Source organism: Hyperoodon ampullatus (genome assembly GCF_949752795.1).
Source record: "Hyperoodon ampullatus genome assembly, chromosome: 10".
Taxonomy (NCBI): domain Eukaryota; kingdom Metazoa; phylum Chordata; class Mammalia; order Artiodactyla; family Ziphiidae; genus Hyperoodon; species Hyperoodon ampullatus.
In genome coordinates this window covers 83,026,087-83,050,333 of record NC_136923.1, presented here as the reverse complement: position 1 = coordinate 83,050,333, position 24,247 = coordinate 83,026,087, and the positions used below count along the sequence as shown (strand labels likewise).

At 49.9% G+C, this 24,247-nt stretch overlaps 2 protein-coding genes across 5 annotated transcripts; both read left to right on the top strand.

The window, feature by feature from the left end:
• Nucleotides 1-359: 359 nt before the first annotated feature.
• Nucleotides 360-4,856, top strand: PRR3 (proline rich 3; the record flags this gene model as incomplete). Of its 4 annotated transcripts, XM_079713255.1 has the most annotated exons (5): nt 360-390; nt 879-1,007; nt 1,715-1,777; nt 4,175-4,465; nt 4,750-4,856. In XM_079713255.1, exons 2-5 carry the CDS (start codon nt 902-904, stop codon nt 4,854-4,856), a joined length of 567 nt encoding a protein of 188 aa, XP_079569381.1. In that variant the 5' UTR covers nt 360-390; nt 879-901. The 4 variants fall into 4 exon arrangements, 3 of the variants coding, with proteins under 3 accessions (XP_079569381.1, XP_079569382.1, XP_079569383.1); XM_079713256.1 differs by lacking the exons at nt 360-390; nt 1,715-1,777 and having other exon boundaries at nt 787-1,007; XM_079713257.1 differs by lacking the exons at nt 360-390; nt 4,175-4,465 and having other exon boundaries at nt 787-1,007.
• Nucleotides 4,857-9,789: 4,933 nt separating this feature from the next.
• ABCF1 (ATP binding cassette subfamily F member 1) lies at nt 9,790-22,734 on the top strand. The gene is made up of 25 exons (XM_079713268.1): nt 9,790-9,903; nt 13,544-13,590; nt 13,790-13,888; nt 14,049-14,175; nt 14,326-14,363; nt 14,448-14,558; nt 15,231-15,305; nt 15,386-15,499; nt 16,434-16,538; nt 16,799-16,921; nt 17,300-17,400; nt 17,498-17,583; nt 17,900-18,039; nt 18,125-18,273; nt 18,568-18,651; nt 18,853-18,977; nt 19,165-19,277; nt 19,401-19,572; nt 19,675-19,749; nt 19,833-19,903; nt 21,142-21,174; nt 21,259-21,427; nt 21,621-21,685; nt 21,780-21,852; nt 21,995-22,734. Exons 1-25 carry the CDS (start codon nt 9,831-9,833, stop codon nt 22,159-22,161), a joined length of 2,535 nt encoding a protein of 844 aa, XP_079569394.1. The 5' UTR covers nt 9,790-9,830; the 3' UTR covers nt 22,162-22,734.
• Nucleotides 22,735-24,247: the final 1,513 nt, after the last annotated feature.

The following is a 24,247-nucleotide window of genomic DNA, read 5'->3' as shown; positions in this document are numbered from 1 at the left end:
TGAGAGGGCGCAGCAGCGGCGAGGAAGGAGGCGCGCGTGGGAGGGTCGGGCTAACTTCGTCACGGACGCTACCAAATCGCGTTTGGAGGAGGGGGGACGCGTGTCATCACTACCTTGCGAGCCGGGGAGAAGCTACCACTCACCTGGAGGGGGCGGTGGAGCGAAGGGCGGGTCCTACCACCTGCGGGATAAAGGGGAGTGGACGCGCAGAAGCTACTTTACCAATCCTCCAGCTGGACCTTAGAGGAAAGCCGCGACTGCGCGTCCCGGGAAGGAAGCCAAGTTGATGGGCTACACTGGGGACAGGGTGAGAGGTCTTGAGGGGCGAATGGTGGTCTGGAGAGCCCTGGCATCGCCCTGCTGGGACCCAAATTCCTCGTGGGAACGATGGTAAGCAGCAGGTTTATAGATCCTAAGTGCAAGCGCGCGGCCGAGGAGGGAAACCCAGGTGGAACAAGGATTTTTGGAGAGAGGTCATAGGGCACGAAGTTGTGCCTGCAGCTGTTACCATAGAAACCGGGGACCGGATGTGGCGATCTTAGGGTGCGACAGCCGTCTTTTCTCAGGCCTTCTGGCCCGAGAGCCTGTCGACTCTATGGCACACTATGAGGAGCCGGCTGTAGGGTTTTTTCAGCGAGGGGAGGAGCGAGCAACTTTTTCCACAGCGTTTATAGAAACGCAGCAAAGGAAAGGTTTGAGATTGCTGCCATGCCTGGCCGAGACTGAGGGAGGCGGCTGATGTGAGAACAGCCGCACAAAGTTTCCCCGCAGCCTTCCGGAAGTGAAATGGCGGGAGCCTCACCCTCACTGTCCACTGCCCCCCCGGAAGCGGAAACAGAATCTCAGCGTGCCCCTTCCTCACTGCCCTCCAAATCCAGTTGCAGCCATTGCCGCAACCACGATGCCGAAACGAAAGAAGCAGAATCAGCAGCAGCAGCAGCCACAGCAGCAGCCCCCACTGCCAGAGCGGGAAGAGACTGGAGATGAGGAGGATGGGAGTCCCATCGGTGAGGAACCCGGGAGTTGTGTGCACATGCCTGTCAGCCGGCCGAGGCGAGGGGTTGGGGGCTGAAAAGGTGCGGGGGAGGGGGCTCCAACGGAAGGAGGAAGGGCGCACGCGCTGGGGCTGGGGGAGGCCTGGCTGGGATGGAACACTAAATGAGTTCTCTTACTTGAACCCTCAACTTCAAACCAGCCACTAAACCTTTCTAAAGAAGGCAGGGGAGAAGATAAAGAGCTCGTGTGCGCAGCCGCAAACCGACAGGGGAGAGTGGCCCTAGAGAGGTTGTAGGTTGCCATGACTGGGATGACAGTTTGTGACCAGACGTTCACGGGGAATGTGGAAGTGCAGCCTTCTGTAAACTACTCGGAGGTGGGGTGGGGGGGAGAGCTATCTGATTGGCCAGCGGCGAAAGAGAGGAATTGGATTACCTCTGGAATCCCTTGGGATCTTTTGGATAGCAACAATGTAAGAGAAAGAGAAAGTTTGTAGGTATCCTTCCCTCATTATCCCCCTTGACTTGGCTGAGTCCCCACTTTGCAAATCCTGAAAACGCTTTGGAAATAGATGGGGTGAGAACTCATAACACTGCTGAGAACGTACCTGGCTTTGCTGGTTAGATTAAGAAATGAGTAATAGAAGACAAACATAGAAGAACAGGATCATCAGTTTTTTAGTCCATTCTGATGACCATATTTTCATGTCTGCCCTTAGGACCACCCAGCCTTCTGGGCCCTCCCCCCATGGCCAATGGAAAGCCTGGTGACCCCAAGTCAGGTGAGGAGGAAGGGGCCCTCATCCTTTGATTAGTCCTGAGAAGGGAGCAAGGGAGGGACTAAAACCCAGAAAGGACATAAATTAAAAGATCAGTAATTTTGTACTTAAATGAATGGAGAGATGTTGTGTATTGACAGCCTGGAAAAACTCAATGTTGTAAAAATGTCATTTCTTCCCAAACTGACCTATAGATTCAGTGTATTCCCAATTATAATCCCTACAGTGTTTTTGTAGAAATAAACATTCTACGTTATTGTATGGAAATGCAGAGGATCAGGGTGAGAGATTGCAAAGATAATCTTGAAGTGGAAGGGCTTACTCTGAATATCAAGACTTATTGTAAACCCGTAGTCGTTGTAACAGTGTGGTATTGGCCCAACAATAGACATATAGATCAACAGAATGGCATAAAGAGTCCAGTAACAGGCCCACACATATGTGGCCATTTCATTGATGATGAAGATGGAACTGAAATAGTGGTCTTTTCAGTAAATGATGCTGAATTAATTGGATATTCATGGGTAAAGAAATAATTCTAGAAAACAAATGTATTTCATGGGCTTAAAGTAGATGAGAGCTTTTAAACAGACAAGAAACACACACACGAACCATAAAGGAAAGATAAACTGAACTATGTTAGAAAATATGAACTTCTGTTAATCAAATCACACCATTAAGAAGTTAATAGGAAGCCACAGAGTGGAAAATACTTGCAACAAATATAACCAATAAAGAGCTCATATCTTGAATATATAAAAACTCTCTGACAACCTGTTAGAAAAATGGGCAAAAGACCTGAATAGCCACCTGATAAAAACCGATCTCTAAATAGCCAAAAACATGAATAAGAACTCACCATCATTAGTCATCAAATAAATGCAAGATAAAAACACATAAGTTTGAAACTGAGCCCCTTGTGTACTGTTGGTGGGATTGTAAAGTGGTGCAACCACTATGGAAAACATTATGGAGATTCCTCAAAAAATTAAAAATAGAACTACTGTATGATCCAGCAATTCCACTTCTGGGTATTTACCCAAAAGGATGGAAAGCAGGATCTTGAAGAGGGACTTGCACACCCACGTTCACAGCAGCACTATCCACAGTAGACAAGAGATGGAAGCCACCCAAATGTCTGTTGATGGATGAATGGATAAACAAAATGTGGTATAATCATATAATGGAATATGATCCAGCCCCCAAAAGGAAGAAAATCCTGTAACATGCTACAGCACGGATGAACCTTGAGGCCATGCTAAATGAAATGAGCCAGTCATAAAAAAACTGCTCTATGTTTCCACTGATCTGAGGTATCTAAAGTAGTTAAATTCATAGAAACGGAAAGTAGAATGGTTGTTGCCAGGGGCTGGGTGGAGGAGGGGAAAAGAGAGTTGTTTAGTAGCTATAAACTTTCAGTTTTGCAAGATGAAAAAGTTCTGGAGATCTGTTTCCAACAAGATGAATTTACTTAACACTACAGAGATGTACACTTAGAAGTAGTTAAGATGCCAAGATTTATGTTACATGTTTTAACCACAATTTCAAAACAAAACACCGCTTTTCACACACACCAGAATGGCAAAAATGAAAAAGATCAACATTACCAAGTGTTGTCAAGGAACAACAGGTTGTCTATGGAACAACTGCTGGTGGGAGTGTGAGTTGGTACAACCACTTTGGAAAAAAAAAAGTTTGACTTCCTTAAACTTGAGCATACATATACTTGAGGACCCAGTAATATGTCTACTACGTATACACTCAACAGAAATGAATCCATTTGTGTACCGAAGACATGTATAAAAATGTTCATAGCAGCATTTTTCGTTATAGCCCCACACTGGAATCCACCACAGTAGAATGGCTAAATAAGTTGTATGTGCATACAATGGGATACTACACTGCAATGAAAATGAAGGAACTCCTGCTACAGGCAACCTGGATGAATCTCATAAACATGATGTTGAGCAAAAGGATCCAGACACAAAAGAATGCAGACTGTATGATTTCATTTATGCAAAGTTCAAAAACAGGCAAAAACTAACCTATGATGCTAGAAGTCAGGATAGTTGTTACTTTGGGGGAGTAGGGTGGGATAGTGGGGGAGGAGGGGCACAAGGGGGTGGGGCTTCTGAAGTGCTAATAAGGCTGTATCCCTTCTCTAGCCTGTGTCAGTGGAAGCACAGGTGTGTTTACTTTGGTGATGATTGAGTTGTGCACTTAAAATTGTGTATTTTTTGGTATGTATATTGTACTTCAATAAAAAGTTTTTAAAAAATCAGGGCTTCATTATCTGGATTAAGCTGGCCATTGATCACCTTTCCATGTTTCTCTCTCTCTTGCTCTCTCTCTCCCTCTCTCCCTCTCCCTCTCTCCCTCTCTCTCTCTCTCTCTCTTCAGCTCTTCACAGAGGTCCTCCGGGATCAAGGGGACCAATGATCCCACCACTGCTGAGTCTCCCACCTCCTCCCCGGGGCAGAGGCCCAATTCGGGGAGGCCTAGGCCCCAGGTCTGGCCCATATGGTCGTGGTTGGTGGGGGGTCAATGCTGAGCCTCCTTTTCCTGGACCAGGCCATGGGGGTCCCTCCAGGGGAGGCTTTCACAAAGAGCAGAGAAATCCTCGAAGGCTCAAAAGCTGGTCTCTTATCAAGAATACCTGCCCACCCAAGGATGGACCCCAGGTTATGGAAGGTGAGGTCCATTTTTTTATGCCTGCACACATTGAACACCCATCACTCCCAAAGTGACCTCATGTCCAGAATGCCCATGGCTCTTCTTCTTTGGGCTGTCCTTTGTCCTTTTGAAGTAAGAGTAGCCCTGAATGTTTTTTCTCCCAGGAGAAAGACTACCATTCCATCATATCTGGAAATGGTAGTGAGTAGGAAATCTGACTGTCTTCTCTAACTCTGCTTTTTGTTACATTTGTTTTCTTTCTTACTCGCATTTTAAACTGCCCGGTTTTCGCTTGTTCACAGACAAATCTGACCGCCCCGTCTGCCGACACTTTGCCAAAAAGGGCCACTGTCGATATGAGGACCTCTGTGCCTTCTACCACCCTGGCGTAAATGGACCTCCTCTGTGAGACTGTGCCTTCCCATCCAGACTGGAAGGAGCCCTCTGACTTGGCGGCCACATACTTCCCTGTGGCCCTGTGATGGCTACCGTGAGGCCGTTCACCTGCCGCCCTCAGTCAGTGATGCCCAGCTCCATCGCCACCTCCCCAACTCGGGGTCCAGAGCTGTGTTCCGTGACTGGTGCACAGTGTGCACTCTTCCTTCTGATGCAGCCTCCAGAGACTCGTCTCTGGGACCCCGTCTTTGCTCCATTCAACTGCCTCCTGGATCCTCTTCCCCCTCGCCAGCTGACTGCGGAACAGGAAACCTCTTTGGTGCTGTTTCTTGTGCATCTGTCCACCCAGCCCCTGGTAGCGCCCTGGATTCCTGAGAGCCCTGGAGCAGTTTCCTACCATTCCCTTCTCGCTGCTTGTTTTAAGTCCTTTTTATGTGACACCCCCTTCCCCCAGTGTTGTCAGCTGCTCTGTGACACTCACCAGCTTGTCCGACCTGGGGTCAAGTTGGGATGACTGGTGTAGAGTCACTCCTGAGAGGCCACGTTCCCTGCTTTTGGATTTTGTAGTTTCTGCATCAGTAGCATGATCTCCACCACTATGGTCTGTGATCACTGTGCTTTGTGAGACTGTGCGTCCCCTCATAGCCTTTCTCAGTGTCCATGGCATTTTTGTGACTTCCCAACGCTAGAGTGAGTTTTTCCTGCCAAAATGCGTGGGGCCGTTGGTGGCCTCTAGACTTTCCCCACCTCCTGACGTGGGAGAACTGTGAAACTTCCACAAGGCTGCCTGCCTGGTCCTCCCCATTCTCCCGGTATTGGTTTCTCTGGGTTTGACACAGGCCCGAGAGATGTCCTCTACCCTATCTCCTCTCCAGCCCGTTTTAGTTAGACTATGTCATTGTGAGGCCACCAGCCGTTCCGTTTGAATTCTGTGAATCTCCACCTGGTCTACCTGTGGGTGGAACTTGGACAGTACTGTCGCCCTCTTCCAACCTTCTTCCCCTGCATCCCTGGCACTGGTTGTTTTCTGTGAAAACTGCAGTGAACAGGTTCAGTTTTGAACTGGCCCTGGGGAAATGGGTCAGGAGTTGTGTGGGCAAGAGGGAGGGATGAGAGCCGTTGGAGAACTGAGAATGAATTTTTTTTTCTTTCTAACATGTTTTTATATTAGTAATAAATGCAGCGGAAACAAGCACTTTCTTTAATCCCTGTGTTCCAGTCATCTCCGGAGGTGCAGGTGAGGCTGTTCTTCTTGGAGTCAGTTTATTCTTCATTTAGTCATACGCAGTGTTGCTAGAAGTTTCTTCCAGTCTGAGGAAACCAGTGGCGTCCCATTAACCTATGGGAATCAACCCGACCAAGTTGCATTTTGTTCAAGGGTAAAGTTTTGTTGAGAGAAAGGAAAGGCCGGGTATCCATGGAGTAATTTTTAAACATTTTACCTGCATTTATGGTTTGAGGTTTATGGAGTGGTAATGACAAAGCAATCTTTCAACAAATATCTCTAGCGTGCGTGTGGGCCAGGCAATGTACTAGATGCTAGAGAAAATGGAAAGCCGAAATCAATGAATTTAAAATCTACAAGAGGAGACACGTTAGTGAAAAAGTCACCAGTATGCATGAAGTACCTGTCAGAAGTGCTATGAAGAAGCGAGACGGGGACTTCCCTGGTGGCACAGTGGTTAAGAATCCGCCTTGCCAATGCAGGGGACATGGGTTCGAGCTCTGGTCCGTGAAGATCCCATATGCTGCAGAGCAACTAAGCCTGTGCGCCACAAATACTGAGCCTGCACTCTAGAGCCCGCGAGCCACAACTACTGAGCCCGCGTGCCACAACTAGGGAGCCTGCGCGCCTAGAGCCTGTGCTCTGAAACGAGAAGCCACCACAGTGAGAAGCCCCAGCTCGCGGCAACTAGAGAAAGCCCGCGTGCAGCAACAAAGACCCAATGCAGCCAAAGATAAATAAAAAATAAATACATTTATGTTAAAAAAAAAAAAAGCGAGGCGTGGTGGGGGAGCATGTAATAAATGGAGTCTGGGGAGATGGCAGGTGAGACAAGCTCTGAGCACAAGCAGGAGATGAGGTGGGAGAGCAGAGTCCAGGCAAAGGTGTTGCTAAGAGGAGATGGGAAGAGTGAGAGGCGAGGAGAAGGAAAAGGAGCTAGACCGCTCGGCCTTGCAGAGCATGAGGATTTGGGTCTTAAGGCAGAAGCCTTTGAAAAGTTTTAGGCAGGTGGGTATCATAGATTAGATTGGTTTTTCAAAAAGATGACCTCTGTATGGAGCTGGCCAGGCTTGGAAGTGGCATTAGCAAGTGACTTGAGCAGTCCGAGGGAGCTGGTGGTGGTATAGACTTGGCTAGCGGAGTGGAAGAAACGTGAACATTTGGAAATAAAGAGACCAAAGTGAAAGTATTTTAGGTTTCCCAGGGTCGGGTCGTTCTGGCTCGCATAACCAAGTGCTGTTTGAAAAGGTATTAGAAGAAAACAGGCAGAATGCCACGAATTTGCTTTTGGAATGGTTGCATCTGAGCTGCCTTTTAAGACATCCAAGGAGAGATATAAAGTAAGTAGTTGGATATACAGATTTGGTACTCAGGTTAAAACTAGAGACATAAATCTGAGTTACTTGCATATAGGTAGTGGTTGAAGCTATGAGTGTGGACACATTCATTCACTCTAAATATTAAGCACCTATTATGGCCCAGTTATGAGTTTTAAGTTCAGTTGTAACAAACCAAAATTAGTCTTAAAGCAAGATAGAAGTTTATTTCTCTCACAAGTCAAGAAGTGTAGTACAAGGCATGTGTGACAATCATGCCACCACAAGGTCCTCAGGTGTTCAGAATCCCGGCTCCCCCCTAGCTCTCAGCTCCATGATTCTTGGGGCCAGACCCTCCTATTCACAGTCTGCAGTGAAACTCTAGCTCACTTATCCATGCTCCGAGCTTCAGGACGGAGGAAGAGCAGAAGAAATTACCTCCAAGCTAACATACGCTCTTTAACTTACACATCACTGGCCATAACTTAGTCCTGTGGCCAATCCTTGGCCCCAGCGAGGCTTGAAAATTACTCTTTATTCAGGCAGCCATGTACTAAGCAAACTCTTGGCCCTTCAGCAGGTAAAAACATTAGAGGAGGCTGAACATCCTCTACCAGTGCCTCCCTGCTAGAATTTGGACATGAAACAGAGAATAAGACAGTAAAAGTGTCAGTGCCCTCCAGCCAAAGACCACACAGGAACCACCTCTAGTTAAACAGAGTTGGGTTTGTCACCTGCAGAGATCTCATTAAGAGAGGGTTAGGAGTGACAGGATTAGGGTTTGTGTTAGGTGATTTGGGGGAAGATTCAAGGAAGTGGGGAATCTAGATTGAGTGCTCCCAGGAAGTGGGAGCAATTCTATCATTTCACATTTTAATACAGTCATCCCTCGGTATCTATGGGGAAGTGGTTCCAGGACCTCCTCATGTGCCAAAATCCAAGGATGCTCAAGTCCCTCGTATAAGATGGCATAATATCTGCGTATAACCTGAACACATCCTCTCCTATACTTTGTCATCTCTAGGTGACTTATAATACTGAATACAATGTAAATGCCATGTAAATAGTTATAAATACAAAGTAAATGCTATGTAAGTAGTAGCTGGTATGCAGCAAATTTAGATTTGCTTTTTGGAATTTCCTGGAATTTCTTTCTTCCCCTAATATTTTGATCCTAGGTTGGTTGAATCCGAATATGTGGAACCCACAGATAATGGAGTCTCCTCTGGGGGGAGAAATGAAACAGGGCTGAAGCTGTAACTGGCAAAAAAGCAGCCACTACTCATTTTAGCTGAGAGGGACCTGTTTAGAATTTATGGTTTGCATAGAACCTTGTTTTTGTCTGCACTTACACAAGATTATAGACTCTGTCTTACTTCATCACAGTCACAGATTGGCCTTGTCTGGCATGGGTGTTCTCAGGTTATGCTCAATGTGAGAGCACTATGGCCTAGATGTGAGGGCCAGCCCAGCTCTTAAAAACATCAAGGCCGGACGTCCCTGGTGGCGCAGTGGTTGAGAATCTGCCTGCTAATGCAGGGGACACGGGTTCGATCCCTGGGCGGGGAAGATCCCACATGCCGCGGAGCAACTAAGCCCGTGCGCCACAACTACTGAGCCCGTGTGCCTAGAGCCCACATGCTCTGCAACAAGAGAAGCCACTGCAATGAGAAACCCGCACACCGAAACAACGACCCAACACAGCCAAAAGTAAAAACAAATACATTTATTAAAAAGTCAGGAAGTTCCAATGAATCCAAGAGTCACACACAAAACAGTGACCCAAATATTGATTGTGGTGATTTAACAGGTGTGTACATGTCAAAACTTATCAAAGTGTACACTTTGCAGTTCATTGGCTGTCTATTGTATACGCAGTTTATGGTAACTCAATTACACCTCAGAAAAGCTGTTACCAAAAAAGAAAAAAGAAAAAAGGTGAACTGAAGCTCCACCGCACCGTGATTTCTGTTTGTTAGGCTAGAGTTCCTCCTCGTTTACACCTCTACACCTCGGGATTTTGTGACACATCTCAACACTTGACCGACAAGGCCTCTTCCTGAGTCGGTGGACTGCGCCTTTCTGCTCCTAACCAGACGTAAGAGGCTGGTACAAGGTAGCATTCAGTTTCTTAAAAAAAGAAAAGAGAAAAGATGACTTCGCTCTTTCATACTAGTCGGAAATTATATGTTCAGTCTTTAGTCACGCGGCGTCGCGGAGTCACTGGGTTCGGGGTTCCCCAACCGTCATAAACTTGCTGCCGCGACCCGAGTGGGCGGACCCCGCCGCAACCACTCCCCGGAGATGATGGCGCGGCGCGCTCGTGGGCCGTCCGGGGGCGGGGTCAACAGCGCAGGCGTAGAGAGCCCGCCTGGTTCCGGGCACCGAGCTGCCGGAACCGGAAATAGCGCCCGGCGTCGCCAAGAGTGCCGTAACTGCCACCGCGATGCCGAAGGGGCCCAAGCAGCAGCCACCGGAGCCCGAGTGGATAGGGGACGGAGAGACCACGAGCGCCACAGGTGAGGCTGGTAGGCAGGGAGGGAAGGAGATAGGAAAGAGAAGAAGAGAGAGAAGTGTGTGCGTGTCTTAGGAGAGGGTCACGGGGCGCGAGACTGACCGGGCCGTGCGAGGGCTACTGCGCATGCGTTCAGTGGAGCTGGGACGAGTTTGCCCTGGCAGGAGGGTTTTTGGGGTGCCGGCGAAAGAAGAGGTGCCAGGGTGTCACGCAGGAGCTTCAGTAAGACTGATAAAGAGACGAGGAAGAGCGTATGGTACCGAGGGAGAGATGGGGAGAACTGAGAAAGTCCTATTTTCTTCTCTTTTGGACATCTTCCCCACCACACGGTATTCCACATCCGGCACTTACATATTGATATAAGCTGTGCCTCGACCTCCTCTCTCTCTCTCTCTCTCTCTTTCTTTCTCTCTCTCTCTCTCTCTCGCGCACACACACACACACACACACATTCTCACACTCACCCGTGGAACCCATCATCCCACCTGCTTCTTAAGAAAGGATGACTCCCTGCGCTCTTTCTTAAGACACCTTTCTGACTCAACTGGAGCAAGAGCATAGATACTGGGTGTTGGAATGGAGGATTAAGGTTTACTTAAAAGCAGCGGATGTTTATTGAGCACCTGTTTTTAATTATGCAGTGTAAATGCTGTGCTTTGGGGAGGGGAGAAAAAAATACGAAGACATCCTACCAGGCTTGAAGGTACTTCAAGAGGGAGATAAAATGGACACAAGTAATTATAGTAGGTATACAGTGACTAATTTTACAGGCATTTATGGAATGCCTACTTTGTACCCGGTGCTGTGCAGAAGAACTGGAGGTGTAGGGATGAAAGATAAGCCTTACCTATCGAGAAGGGGCGAGTCTAGTGGAGGGGACAGAGCATTAATCAGACAGAGGCTGACAGAGTGTGATGAATGTGTTGAGAATGCTATGGGACTAGAAAAGAGAGGGGCAACATCTATCAGATAGGGCGGGAGTGTCAGCAAAGCCTCCCAGGAATATGTGATAGCCGAGTTCGTTCTTGAAGGATCAGTGTGAGTTAGCAAGGGGAAGAACATCCTAAGCAAGCAGAGGGTGCAGTTAGTGCAGAGGTAGAGATGTAGTTGAGCCTGGCTGGTTCCCAGTATGGTGTGACTAGTGTGATGGGGTTGGAAAGACGTGCGGGAGACAGATAATGAAAGGCTTTATACGCTACTCCAAGGAACTTAGCCCTAAAAACATTAAGAAGGAGGACCCATTGAAGTGCATAAGGAATGGTTGGAGGGAGGGAGACCATTTAGGAGGCTCTGGTAATGATCCAGGTGAGAAGTGGTAAGAGAGTAAGCCAGGGCATTGACTGGAACTGGGAACCAGCTAAATCAAGGGAGGAGAATTAAGGCTGACACTCACTTGAATAATGCAGCAGTTAGTAGGCTATTCATTGAAAGCAGTAGTGGGCTGTTGAGTGGGGAGCGGGAAGAGGTAAGGGCAGCTTTTGAATGCTGAGTTGGAGATTTCTGGGGAATTTTAAGAGGAGATGGCAAGGAGAGTTTGTTCGGTGGCTGTGGAGAGGGCGCTAGACTAGGAGTAAAGACACAGGTGAGTGTAGTTGTACGGGGCATCCCTTAGAGAGTGTATGCAGATTGAAGCGAAAAGACGTAGAAGGTGAGAACCCAAAAGAACCTCAACAATTAAGGGAAGTAAGGTAGAGAAGGAGGCTGAGGAGGTGAGACCGAGAAATGCGAGCAGCCAGAGAAACTAGAGGCAGACCAGCAGCAGCAGGATCCCTGACGCTAAGTAACAACAGGAAAGGAGAATTAAAAGGATGAAGAGGTAGGTAGCATGGAATGTTGCCGAGTAATCAAGCAAAATAAGGACTACAAAGAAACTTTTTTGGGTTGAACAACTAAGGGGACAGTGACAACTTTGAGAAAAGTAGTATTCATTAGAAGATGACAGCTGAATCAGGTTGCAGTATATTCTAAAAGGAATGGGAGATGAGGAGGTGGAGCTAGTGTGGACTGCACTTTTGAGACCCAGTGAAGACAAGGATAGAAACAGTAATTGGGAGAGGAGATTGTAAGGTTACGGAAAGTGCTTTACTTGGCTTTGAAATTAGGAGTCACTTCAGTGATGTACTTACTAAAGGGAGGAGCAATTAGAGGGGGAGTTGTGGAGGATACAGCATAGCTTTAGCCACGCTTAGCCTTTTCCTGTTCCTTGCTGATAGTACTTTCTCACACTTGAACCTGTGCGCAGGCTTCTTTCCCTGCGGTCAGGAGGTGTGGTTGTGTTAGTCCTTGGAGATACATTAGTGTCTGAGTCACTTCTCAGTGTTGTCAGGGTGAGCTGATCATGTCATTCCTTCTCGTGTACTGCAGTGGGTCCTCCTTCTTAATGGCTTTAGGGTTAGATTCCTTGGAATAGCTTATAAAACCTTTCATTATTTTCTCCTGCACATCTTTTCAGTTCCATCACACTAGTCACCCAATATGGGGATCAGATTTTGAAATGTGTTCAGGATGGAGGTCACAGATTAAGCAAAGACAGGCATAAGCGTGCCTGGGAGTTAACCAAGGAGCGGGGAGAAGCCAATGTCCAGAACACGGGTATGGATAGGGAAACAGAGATAGCAGACAAGATAGGGTGCGCCCTTTTAGTCTGTGAGGCCCCAAGTTATAAGGATTGTCCTTTATTATCTCCAGTTTTTGACACTGTACATGCTCAGTATCTGAATAAATGATTACTCTGGACTAGGTGGAAATCTGGTCTGAGAATACTCAATGTAGTAGATAGCAGAAAGCCTTTGTTTTGGGGTTTTGGGGGGGAAAAAAAAACCCAAGTGATCACCGGAGTGCTTTTGGATAGAATTGGGTAGCAGTGGGTGGATGGGATGGTTGGGAGATGAATGTGATAGTGGACAGGCCTGGGCGTGGAGAGAAGTCACGAGGCTGCTGGCTGCCTCCCAGTCTGATGTGGGAGGGAGTTAGACCTAGTCCCCTGCCTTCGGGGAAATGGGGATGGACAGAAAGGAGAAGCTGGAATTTGTTCAGTCAGTAAACTTTTATCGACTTCCCACTTTGCTCTCTGGGAACACGAGCTAAGTAGTCTCTCAGGTCGCTCTCTAGGATGAAGGACCGATGCCCAATTAAGTACAACACAGCGTGATTTGTGCTAGAAGTGCTAGTGGAGCAGGTGCGGCATAGACCCAGGTGCTTGTTGACTTACCAGATGGCTGTTTCCATGGCCTGCAGGTTCCAAAAATGACATATCCCCAACAGAATTCATATTTTTGTCCTACCTTTCTCCCCCATGGGTGGTAGGGGTGGGGAGAGGGGTCCTTCTCTTCCAGTATATCCTGCGTTAATCAATGGTACCACTAGCCCAGCTAATTTTGCCAACTAAAAACATTGGAGTCATCTCTGAATACTCTTACTTCTCACCTCTGCCATCACCCTGTGGATTCTCCTTCTCTGCCTCCCACTGCTACCCTAGACCAGCCACCATTGTCTGTCTTGTGGGACAGTGCCAATGTCTAGGGAGCAGTAGTTGAGCTAGAAAAACAGTAAATAGGGTGGGGAGCACTGAGAGCTTGGCAGGAGAGATCAGGGTGCTTTGGAATTTGCAAATCATCATTCATAATGTCTGCTTAACCTTCTAGACAAAGTGGTGAAGAAAGGGAAGAAGGACAGGAAGACCAAAAAGACGGTGAGGAGAGAGGACTGTGGGTGTTTCCGAGCAGAAGGTGGCCCTTTGAAGGCGGTGGGGGCCCAAGGGAGGGGAAGAGGTCTTGTCGGGAGAGGGAGCAAGGTGGGATGGAGTGGAAGGTCCCTGGGCTCGTGTGTGGTGGTGAAGGGCTTGGTTGGTTTCTGAGGCATGTTTACCTAGATCTTAACTCCCGTTTTAGTTCTTCGAAGAGCTGGCAGTAGAAGACAGACAGGCTGGGGAAGAAAAGAAAGTGCTCAAGGAGAAGGAGCAGCAGCAACAGCAGCAGCAGCAGCAGCAGGTACAGGTGTCACGGGACCCACCACTACATGGAGGCATCCATGGATCCGCCAGCCCCTCTGCAGCCCACACTGGTTCACTCAACTGACGGGGCGCTCTCTCCGGAGCAGAGATACAGCAGCGGCCTGGGCTTCATTCTCTCACTGTTTGGCTTTCAGCAGCAAAAAAAGAAGCGAGACACTCGAAAAAGCCGTCGGAAAAAGGATGTGGATGATGACGGAGAGGAGAAGGAGCTCATGGAGCGTCTTAAGAAGCTCTCAGTGCCGGCCAGTGATGAGGAGGATGAAGGTAAATGTCCCGAGGGGACATAGGTACCTGGAACCCTTTAGTCATGAAGAGTCAGGAGCCACCTTCCTTGCTTTTGGTGTTGGATTAGATTAAGGAGCAGGACATTGTAATTCTCCTTTCCTGTCTCACCTTCTCCCCTTGTCATTTCAGTACCTGCCCCAGTACCCCGAGGAGGGAAGAAAACCAAGGTAAGCCATCTGTGTGGTAGACAGAGACCCCAGGGGTGCAGCCTTGACCATCCTCCTGACTTCTCTGGCCCTTTCATTCTCCAGGGTGGTAATGTTTTTGCAGCCCTGATTCAGGATCAGAGTGAGGAAGAAGAGGAGGAGGAAGAAAAACATCCTCCTAAGCCAGCCAAGCCAGAAAAAAATCGGATCAATAAGGTGACAGTGGTGGCTCTGCCAGTCACTCCCACCCCGTGTAGCACCTTTGGCCACAGTGTGGTAATTTCCCGGCTTCTTTTCTTGCTTTTCAGCTAGCTCTTCTAGGCCAGTCTTGCTTACACTGTCAAAGTCAGCTGTTTAAAATACTCTTCATCACTCGGAAATTTACAGTGATCCTGTTGCTTTCAAACTCAAAATATAAAACAAAGGCCTTTGGGTCTTTGCCCTTCCACTTGGACCCCTTTGCAGGGTTACTTGGGACTTCTCCATGTATACCTTCCAGATTAGCCTGATCACATCTTGGCATCCAGCTTGACTGTGTGTTGAAACCTTTGTTCTTTATGCCCTCTCTTCCCTCTTCCTAGAACACCTTCACTAAGCCCACATCCGTTACCTCATCTCGAGATTGGTCCTCTTGAGGAAGCCCTCCAGTGCTAGGGCCATCTCACCCACGTGGCTCACTTGCCTGTGTAACGGTCCCTTAGCTTTGCTGATATTCTCTAGTCGTCTCTTCACTATCTTTATCCAGCTGGAGACTAGGGTTTTTCTGGGTCTCATTTTCTCCCTGGCAGACTCAGTATAGTTAACTGCTACTCCTAGACTCCCTAGAAACGCTCGTTAAGCTACAATATAGCAAATTAATTTGTGTGTGTCTGTGTGTGTCTTCTCCAGGCTGTATCTCAGGAACAACAGCCAGAGCTCAAGGGCAAAAAGGGAAAGGAGGAGAAGTCAAAGGGGAAGGCCAAGGTGAGGGAGTATAGGCAGGAGGGGGGCTGGGTCTCAGGAGTTAGAGCAGTTCATCAGACTTGCTGTCTTTTCCCTGGTAGCCTCAAAATAAATTTGCTGCTCTGGACAATGAAGAGGAGGAGAATGAAGAGGAAATAACAAAAGAGGAGGAACCACCCAAGCAAGGGAAGGAGAAGACCAAGAAGGCAGAGCAGGTTTGTATTTTGGTGTTGGGGGAAGGTGGGCTGAGGGACTAGGACTCTGGCCCTTGGGCAGGGGGCAGGATCTGGGGGTCCTCTTACTGTCCAGAGCAGGAGTTGGCAAACTTTTTTTTTTGTCCCTGCCACGCGGCTTGCGGGATCTTAGTTCCCCAACCAAGGATTGAACCCGGGCCCATGGCACTGAAACCGTGGTGTCCTAACCACTGGACCACCAGGGAAGTCCCAGGCAAACTTCTGTAAAGGGACACATAGTAAATATTTTTGGCTTTGCAGGCCATATTCAATCTCTGATGCATATTCTTCTTCTTTTCTATTTTTGGAAAAATTCCTTGAAAGTGTACAACCCGTTCTTAGCTCAAGGGCCATCATTGGCAACTCCTGATCCAGAGAGGAAATGATGCGGGCGTTAGCCTCAGTCAGTCTGAGTTCTGGCTCTTGCCACTCACTGTGTGACCTTGAGTACATTTTTCCATCTCCTTGGGTCTCAGTTTTCTCATCTGTGTGATCTAGTGATCTCTGAGCTCCCTCGTACCATTAGCACTTGCTAGTTCTGATTTTGCTGGATTTCTCAGTGACTATATGCTAGGGCTTCTAGACCTTTTCCCTGCATGTTAATGTGTAGGCCACTGATACGTGAGAAAAAGAACCTCATATAACCCTTAATTACACTGTATCGGCAGTTACATAGTTACAGGTACACATACATTATTACATTTCATACATAAATACTCACACCATTCCTGGTGGCAAAAATGGATCCAGGGCTGCAAGGAGAGTAGGGCGGGTATGAGAATGAGAGCAGATCCACCAGTGTATTTCAGGACCCTGGTGGAGAGAGACAGGGCTGACTGTGGAACGGGGGGTACGTGATGTGAAGTCTGAGTTCTAGAAGGGGTCCCTCATTTTTACCATCCCCTGGTTCTCACAGGGCTCAGAGGAAGAAGGAGAGGAGGAGGAGGAAGAAGGGGAGTCCAAGGCTGATGATCCCTATGCTCACCTTAGCAAGAAGGAAAAGAAGAAACTGAAGAAACAGGTAAAACCTTGCTTGGGTTCTTGGTGGTCAAAGGCGGCAGAATCTGATTTTTTTTTTTTTCCCTTAACGCTTAAAGTAGGGGACATGTGGATTAGGGGACAAGAAGGAGCTTTGGGTGCTCTGTCGAGTAGAGCAGTTGGAGTAAGGAAATACTTGCTCTCTGTGAGCCTTGTCTCGGTGTCTGGTGACGTGGGGCTGTATTGTGATGATGGGAAGGTGGCAGGCAATAGCCTCAAATGTGATTTTTCCTTCCTTCTCAGATGGAGTATGAGCGCCAGGTGGCTTCACTAAAAGCAGCCAATGCTGCTGAAAATGACTTCTCCGTGTCGCAAGCAGAGGTGTCTTCCCGCCAGGCCATGTTAGAAAATGCCTCTGACATCAAGGTAAGGTCTGAGGGGGCCCCTCTACCAGCTCAGCCAGGGACATGCCACTTCTCACCTTCCCCTGAGTGGCCACGGCAACCGAGGAAGTGGGTATGAATGGGAAGTCCATTGGGAAGAAAGCTTGGAGCCATTCTCTACACCTTGAGTTCTGCCAACTTGAGTGAGAAGATAGAAGAGCCAGCATAAGGGTCCACTCTTGGAGGGAAGCAAGGCGGGACAGGCTGGCCGCGCTTAGGATTTGGAGACTCCGATTAGAGGCAGTGGTTGGGGAAGGGGCTTGTGTGGTGAGAAGAGGGGGCTTCCCTGCAGAGAGAAAGCTGCAGCTGCTGTCTGGAAGGGAGAGTTCTCATGTGCTCGCTCCTTCCCTGACACCTGCAGCTGGAGAAGTTCAGCATCTCCGCCCACGGCAAGGAGCTGTTTGTCAACGCAGACCTGTACATTGTCGCCAGCCGCCGCTATGGGCTGGTGGGACCCAATGGGTGAGGAGAGGAGGGGCTGGAGCTGTGAGAGGGGCGGGGCTGGAAGGAGAAGAGACTTCTCTGAGGTGGCCTGGTCCTAAAAGCTCTCATCCCCCAGCAAGGGCAAGACCACTCTCCTCAAGCACATCGCCAACCGAGCCCTGAGCATCCCTCCCAACATCGACGTGCTGCTCTGTGAACAGGGTGAGGCTGCTGGTGGTAGAGGGGCTTCGTGGAGAGGTGAAACCGAGGGGCCTGAGGGGGGCCACCACTGGGGTACAGGAGCCGACCAAGAATAGAAGAAACCGTGGTTGTAGAGCTGGAAGAACCCTTGTGGGGGGACTGGGGACTGGGAAATGGTGCTAAAGAAGGGGGAGAAGTGATGAGAGACTGGAGAGTATTTTATTTGGAACAAGTACAAAGAGCTGGGCAGGGTCAGGCAAACCAGAAACAGAGCTGCAGGGAAGAGGGAATAGGAGGCTTGGCCCTTGGGGCACCCTGACTTCTCCCCTGCCCCCAGAGGTGGTAGCCGATGAGACGCCGGCCGTGCAGGCTGTTCTCCGAGCCGACACCAAGCGCTTGAAGCTGTTGGAAGAGGAGCGGCAGCTTCAGGGACGGCTGGAGCGGGGCGATGACGCGGCTGCCGAGAGGCTCGAGAAGGTAGAGGAGATGGCGCAGGGGACACGGGCTAAGACTGGGGGCTCCTGGGACCTCGCAGCATGTGTCCTCTTCTCCCTCCTCCCAGGTGTATGAGGAATTGCGGGCTACCGGGGCGGCAGCTGCAGAGGCCAAAGCCCGCCGGATCCTGGCCGGTCTGGGCTTTGACCCTGAGATGCAGAATCGACCCACACAGAAGTTCTCGGGGGGCTGGCGCATGCGCGTCTCCCTGGCCAGGTGGGCCCCCCCTCACCACCCTCGCTTCCAGCCTCCGTCCACCAGGGCTCTTTCCCTTCTTCCCGTTCTTCCAAGGCCGTCTTCTCCCTCCCTTACTGTCTGCCTTGTCAGACTCAGGGTCTTTTCTCCCTACCTGGGGGTGTATTTTATCTGTCTCCTGCCTGGGAACTGTCTAAGGAGAGGTTGGGAAGGAGTGTTCATGGTCTCAGGCTCCACTTACCAGAGGCTTCTCTGGGTTCTCTGAGCAAGGGTCTTCTTCCCCCTGACTCTGCATTCTGCTGCCCTGCCCTCTAGGGCGCTATTCATGGAGCCCACGCTGCTGATGTTGGATGAGCCCACCAACCACCTGGACCTCAACGCTGTCATCTGGCTCAATAAGTGAGTAGCCCTTGATTACAGCCTTTGCATCGTTGGTTCGCATTCTGCCCTCGTTTCCTCTAGCTGGTCTCCACTCGGCCCTTGACACCTCTCACTCCAGCCCCCCCTCTTTCACTCCCTGCCCCCACGTTCTGTCTGCTTCCCCTGACTCCACCCTAACCTGGCCATTGTGACATTTCCACTCTCTTCTCTAAAATCCAGCTACCTCCAAGGCTGGCGGAAGACGCTGCTCATCGTCTCCCATGACCAGGGCTTCCTGGATGACGTCTGTACCGATATCATCCATCTTGATGCCCAGCGGCTCCATTACTACAGGGGCAATTACAGTAAGGAGGACCGTTTAGGGGCAAGGAAAGGGGTGGTTCCTCGAGAAAGGCCTGGGAGGGAGGGCCTGTAGGGTTGTGATAATTCTGAGTCTTTCAGAATTCTAGACAACGATGCCTGCCCCCATCCTCCCCTGTCGTGCTGGGGAGAGGGACAACCATCGATGCCCATTCCCTTCTCTTGCCCCAGTGACCTTCAAGAAGATGTACCAGCAGAAGCAGAAGGAACTGCTGAAGCAGTATGAGAAGCAGGAGAAAAAGCTGAAGGAGTTAAAGGCGGGCGGCAAGTCCACCAAGCAGGCGGTGAGCACCTGGGTCTTCCTGGGAGGGGGTCTTCTCCAGAGAAGGAGCAGGACTCGGGCCCTGCCTGCCTTTTGAGGCCTTCTGTGAAGGGTGCGGATGTCTCCCTTTCCCCTTCTTCCCCAGGAAAAGCAAACAAAGGAAGCCCTGACTCGAAAGCAGCAGAAGTGCCGGAGGAAAAACCAGGATGAGGAGTCACAGGAGGCCCCCGAGCTCCTGAAGCGCCCCAGGGAGTACACCGTGCGCTTCACGTTCCCTGACCCGCCGCCGCTCAGCCCTCCGGTGCTGGGCCTGCATGGTGAGCGGCCGCGGCCGTGCCTTCCCTCCACACCAGGACATCTGGGGCACCCTCTGGGGACTCTGAAGAGAAAATAAAGTGCTTCTTTTCCTGGTCTCTCAGGTGTGACGTTTGGCTATGAGGGGCAGAAACCACTCTTTAAGAATCTGGATTTTGGCATTGACATGGACTCAAGGAGTGAGTTGGCAGGGGAGGCTCAGGAGCCCGGGGGAGAGTCTCTGGGGACCTCGCCTCTTTGACCTCTGTCTTCCTTCTGGCAGTCTGCATCGTGGGCCCTAACGGTGTGGGGAAGAGCACCCTGCTGCTGCTGCTGACAGGCAAGCTGACGCCGGTGAGTCCGGGAGCCAGGAAGGGGGGACGGCGACGAGCGAGCGGAAGCGTGAGCACACGGCTGTTCCCCAGAGGCTGCAGCCGGGGGCCCCTCTGTGCCGCGGAGAGTTAAATACAGAACTTGTCATGGATGCTGCGCTTTCTTGAGAGATGCTGTAGAGGAGGACGGTTTGGATCAGGCGGGGAGAAGAGCCAGGAGAAGTGGGGCCGGGCTAGAGGCACGCCTCCCCCCCGCACCGCCATGTGTTTCAGTTATGCAAGAAATACATGCCCATTGTAGAGTGGTTAGAAATTGCACAAGCCAGGGAATTCCCTGGCGGTCCAGTGGTTAGCACTCACAGCTGTCATTGCCATGGACCCGGGTTCAGTCTCTGGTCGGTGAACTAAGATCCCTCAAGCTGCGCGGTGCAGCTGAAAAAAAAAAAAGAAAGAAAAGTTGCGTAAGCCAGAGAAAAATCTAGAGGTAACCTGTATTAATTTTGATGGATTGCTTTCTCCTTTTTTTTTCCTTTACAAGCGTGCATCTAATTTTTTTAACCAAAGTGGCCTATCGTGTGAATTGTTCTGTAGCCAGCTTTTTCCAGATAATGTACATCAAGCGTTTTTCCATGCCAGTAATCCTATGTGTGCATTCATTTCATATGGATCTACCATAGTTTATTTGATGTCAGTCGTTTAGATTATTTCTGATTTTTCACTAAAGGACAAAACTATAGTAAATAGTCTTATTATACCTGTTCATGAATTTAGTTTTCCTTAGGATAAATCCCCTAGAATTGCTTTGGGGACTTTGTGGCGTTATGTAGTGCTTAGGTGGGTTGTAGCCATCTGTCCGCCCTCCAAGAAAGTGTTGAGAGGGCCCGTTGCCTCACACCCACAGAGAGTAGTCTTCAGAAAGGTGTTCTAGATCCTCCCACAAACTGTCTCTTAATCCCCATCTGAGGTGGAACCCTGAAAACATATTGCTGGAAGGCGGGGGTGGGGACGGGGGTCCTTTACTTGTGGTCAGTCTGCTCCTGGTTCTGAATCTCTGCTTTCTGTCTCCCCCTCGATTCTCCTCTTGCTTCTGATTTCCTGGGCCTGCCTTGGTCACGTTCAGCAGACGCCCGTGTTCCCTTTCTCACACTGGCTTGTTCCCAGCCCGGTTCTGGTGTTTAGCTCCCCTTCAGAAAAGTTGGGGTGTGGAGCTGCAGCTCCTTTCCCCTTCCCCTTAGCTCCCCCCTTGCTTTTTCCTTGCAGACTCGTGGGGAAATGAGGAAGAACCACCGGCTGGTAAGTGGCTTTGGGAATCAGGGAGTAAGAGGCCGACAGAGGAAGTATGATTTTGACTGACCACCTCCCTCTCCTCTCGGGCAGAAAATTGGCTTCTTCAACCAGCAGTACGCAGAGCAGCTGCGCATGGAGGAGACGCCCACCGAGTACTTGCAGCGGGGCTTCAACCTGCCCTACCAGGATGCCCGCAAATGCCTGGGCCGCTTTGGCCTGGAGAGTCACGCCCACACCATCCAGATCTGCAAACTCTCTGGTACCAGGGGCCAGGGCAGGTGTCCCCGTCCTTAGCCTTCATACCTGCAGACTGTCCCTAGGGGCAGGAGGAAAGAGGAACCGGGACTTGGGGGACCTCACCGCGTGCGCGCGCGCGCACACACATTCAGGGTTTACCTGCAGAAATGTCAGGTGGTGAAAGGTGCGGTGGATCTCCTTTCCCTTTGCTACAGGTGGGCAGAAAGCCCGAGTTGTGTTTGCAGAGCTGGCCTGTTGGGAGCCCGATGTCCTCATCTTGGTGAGTGAGCTGGACTGCAGGGCTGGGGTAAGGGTGACAGAAAGGAAAGGTAGGAGTCATAACTCTCAGTCACGGGATGCCTCCTCCCCCATAGGACGAGCCCACCAATAACCTGGACATTGAGTCTATCGACGCTCTTGGGGAGGCCATCAACGAATACAAGGGTGGTGAGTCAGCTCAGTGCGCGCCCTCCTCCTCCCCGCCCTGGGGACCGGGCTGTGGTGTCTTTCGGCTGGGCGCCCTCCTCTCAGGTTCTGACTCCCCTCTTCCTCCCTCCCTGCCCTCCATTCTCGCCATCTTTCTTCAAAGCTGTGATCGTCGTCAGCCATGATGCCCGACTTATCACAGAAACCAACTGCCAGCTGTGGGTGGTGGAGGAGCAGAGTGTTAGCCAGATCGACGGTGACTTTGAAGACTACAAGCGAGAGGTGTTGGAGGCCCTGGGTGAAGTCATGGTCCACCGGCCCCGAGAGTGAGCTTTCCTTCCTGGACATCCCCTCGTCTCCTCTCCACTCGGAAGTCTGCTCTGGTCTGCAGCTGGCGCAGTAGCTACTTGGGTACATGAAGGCGGAGTGTGGTCTTGATGTGACCAGGATACCGCTTTGATTGCTTCCTCTTCTCTGAAAGACTTGTCTGATTGCTCTCTTCAGATAACTGAGCTGGCCTTGTCCTTGAAATCCCTCTGTACAAGCAGAGGTGACCTTTGTTACGGGGTTCCATCCAGCCAAGCTCATGTGGCCAGTTGTCTGAGACTCTGTCCTCACTCAGAAGCCTGCGTCTGGTCCGCCTCAAAGCTTCAGGCCCAGCTGCTGCCCTGTTCTGTGAGTGGTGCTGCTTTTTTTCTGGTGGATTTAATGCTGACCTAACTGATACAAACAGCTGGTGCAGCTCAGAGCTGGAGGAGAGTTCTGAGGCCTGTGCTGTCACGCAGGATTTGGTGCCTGCAGTCTCTAGTCTGGCTGGGGACTTGGGGCCAGGAAAGGAATGCTGCTGAACTCGAATCACCCTTTACAAGGGGAATAAAGGAAAGGAGTTGTGCCGCCCTGTCACTGTTTGGAGATTTCGTGGGAGCTGGAACTGTTCTTACTCTTGATTTGCTTTGTTCAGTTTACTAGCAACGGTTAGTATCCTCTCTTCCCCACCAGTACAGGTGGGTCTAACTTGCAGTCTTACTGCACTTTAGATGGTGCTCACTGTTTGAGGAGCCTCCCTCCCTTCCCACAGCCCTTCCGACAAGGACAAGGGAAAGTGAGTCATCCCTTCCAACTAGGACGCTCGGGTTTCTCACTATCCAAGCTCCGCCCTGGTATCAGGGACCAGAGAGCTGATCCTCCCAAAAGTTACTAAATCAGCCAACATGTACAGCACCGTGCGGTACGCAAGAAGGGAAGAGCCAAGGTCTGTCTTCATGAATAGTCTAGATAGAGAAGACTTAGGAAGTAAGACATGAGTGTATAGCGTGTTACAATTAATTGCCAAATGCGTGGTGCTCTAGATTCTAAGTTGCCTTGAGCTCATAGAAGGGAAAGATTATCCAGAACTTGGGTATTTGGCGGGATCACTTGAGGGTGGACCGTGAAAAACAGTAAGGATTTTTTTTTAAATTTATTTCTTTATTGTTGGCTGCGTTGGGTCTTTGTTGCTGCGTGCAGGCTTTCACTAGTTGCAGCGAGTGGGGGCTACTCTTCGTTGTGGTGCGTGGGCTTCTCATTGCAGTGGCTTCTCGTTGCGGAGTACGGGCTCTAGGTGCACAGGCTTCAGTAGTTGCGGCACGTGGGCTCAGTAGTTGTGGCTCGTGGGCTCTAGAGCGCAGGCTCGGTAGTTGTAGCGCACGGGCTTAGGTGCTCTGCAGCATGTGGGATCTTCCCGGACCAGGGCTTGAACCGGCATCCCCTGCATTGGCAGGTAGATTCTTAACAACTGCACCACTAGGGAAGTCCCAGGATTTTAGTAATGAGGAACAGGGAGCCATTTTTGGAACGTAGGAAAAGAGCAGGCCTAAGGCAGATCTAAAGAAGAAAGAACTATTTGAGAGTTAATGAGAGAACATGGCTGGTGTGCCCACTTTTCTTATTAGAGTTAGATTGGAGAGATGGGTTTGGAAAGTAAAACCCAAGTGGCAAGTGGTTGGTTGGTGGTAATTTCAGGTAGTGATGGGTGAGGTGGACTTTAGTGACTTAGGGACGGGCCCCAGAACTTTTGCTGTGGGGATGAGGTAATAAATCCTGAATTTGGATATGAGAGAGAGGTATAGAAGGCAAGGACAGATGGAAAGAGCCAGGTGTGGGAGTTGGAGAGAGGATGGTCAGATGTGTGCAGTTCTGGGGGAAATAGGAAGAACCATTTAAGATTTACTAAGTTGGGATGTCTAATTTGGGGAAGTTATTTTCTGGCCAAATAATACTGGACCTCAATTATGAGTTTTACGCTAAAAGTGAAGGTTTGGTGTGAAGATGATTGAAGAGGTGCCATTGGGTACATCTCCAAGTTAGATATAAAGGAACATCCCTCATGGAATTTGAGGGAAAAGCATCAGGGTCTTGTGCCAAGTAAAATGTTACA

Bases quoted from the DNA above. Each gene is read 5' to 3' on its own strand.
- ABCF1 (XM_079713268.1), top strand. From the start codon at position 9,831: ATGCCGAAGGGGCCCAAGCAGCAGCCACCGGAGCCCGAGTGGATAGGG. The intron at 17,401-17,497 runs GTGAGGAGAGGA...CTCATCCCCCAG, and splicing joins GGGCTGGTGGGACCCAATGG to CAAGGGCAAGACCACTCTCC. The intron at 21,686-21,779 runs GTGAGTGAGCTG...CCTCCCCCATAG, and splicing joins AGCCCGATGTCCTCATCTTG to GACGAGCCCACCAATAACCT.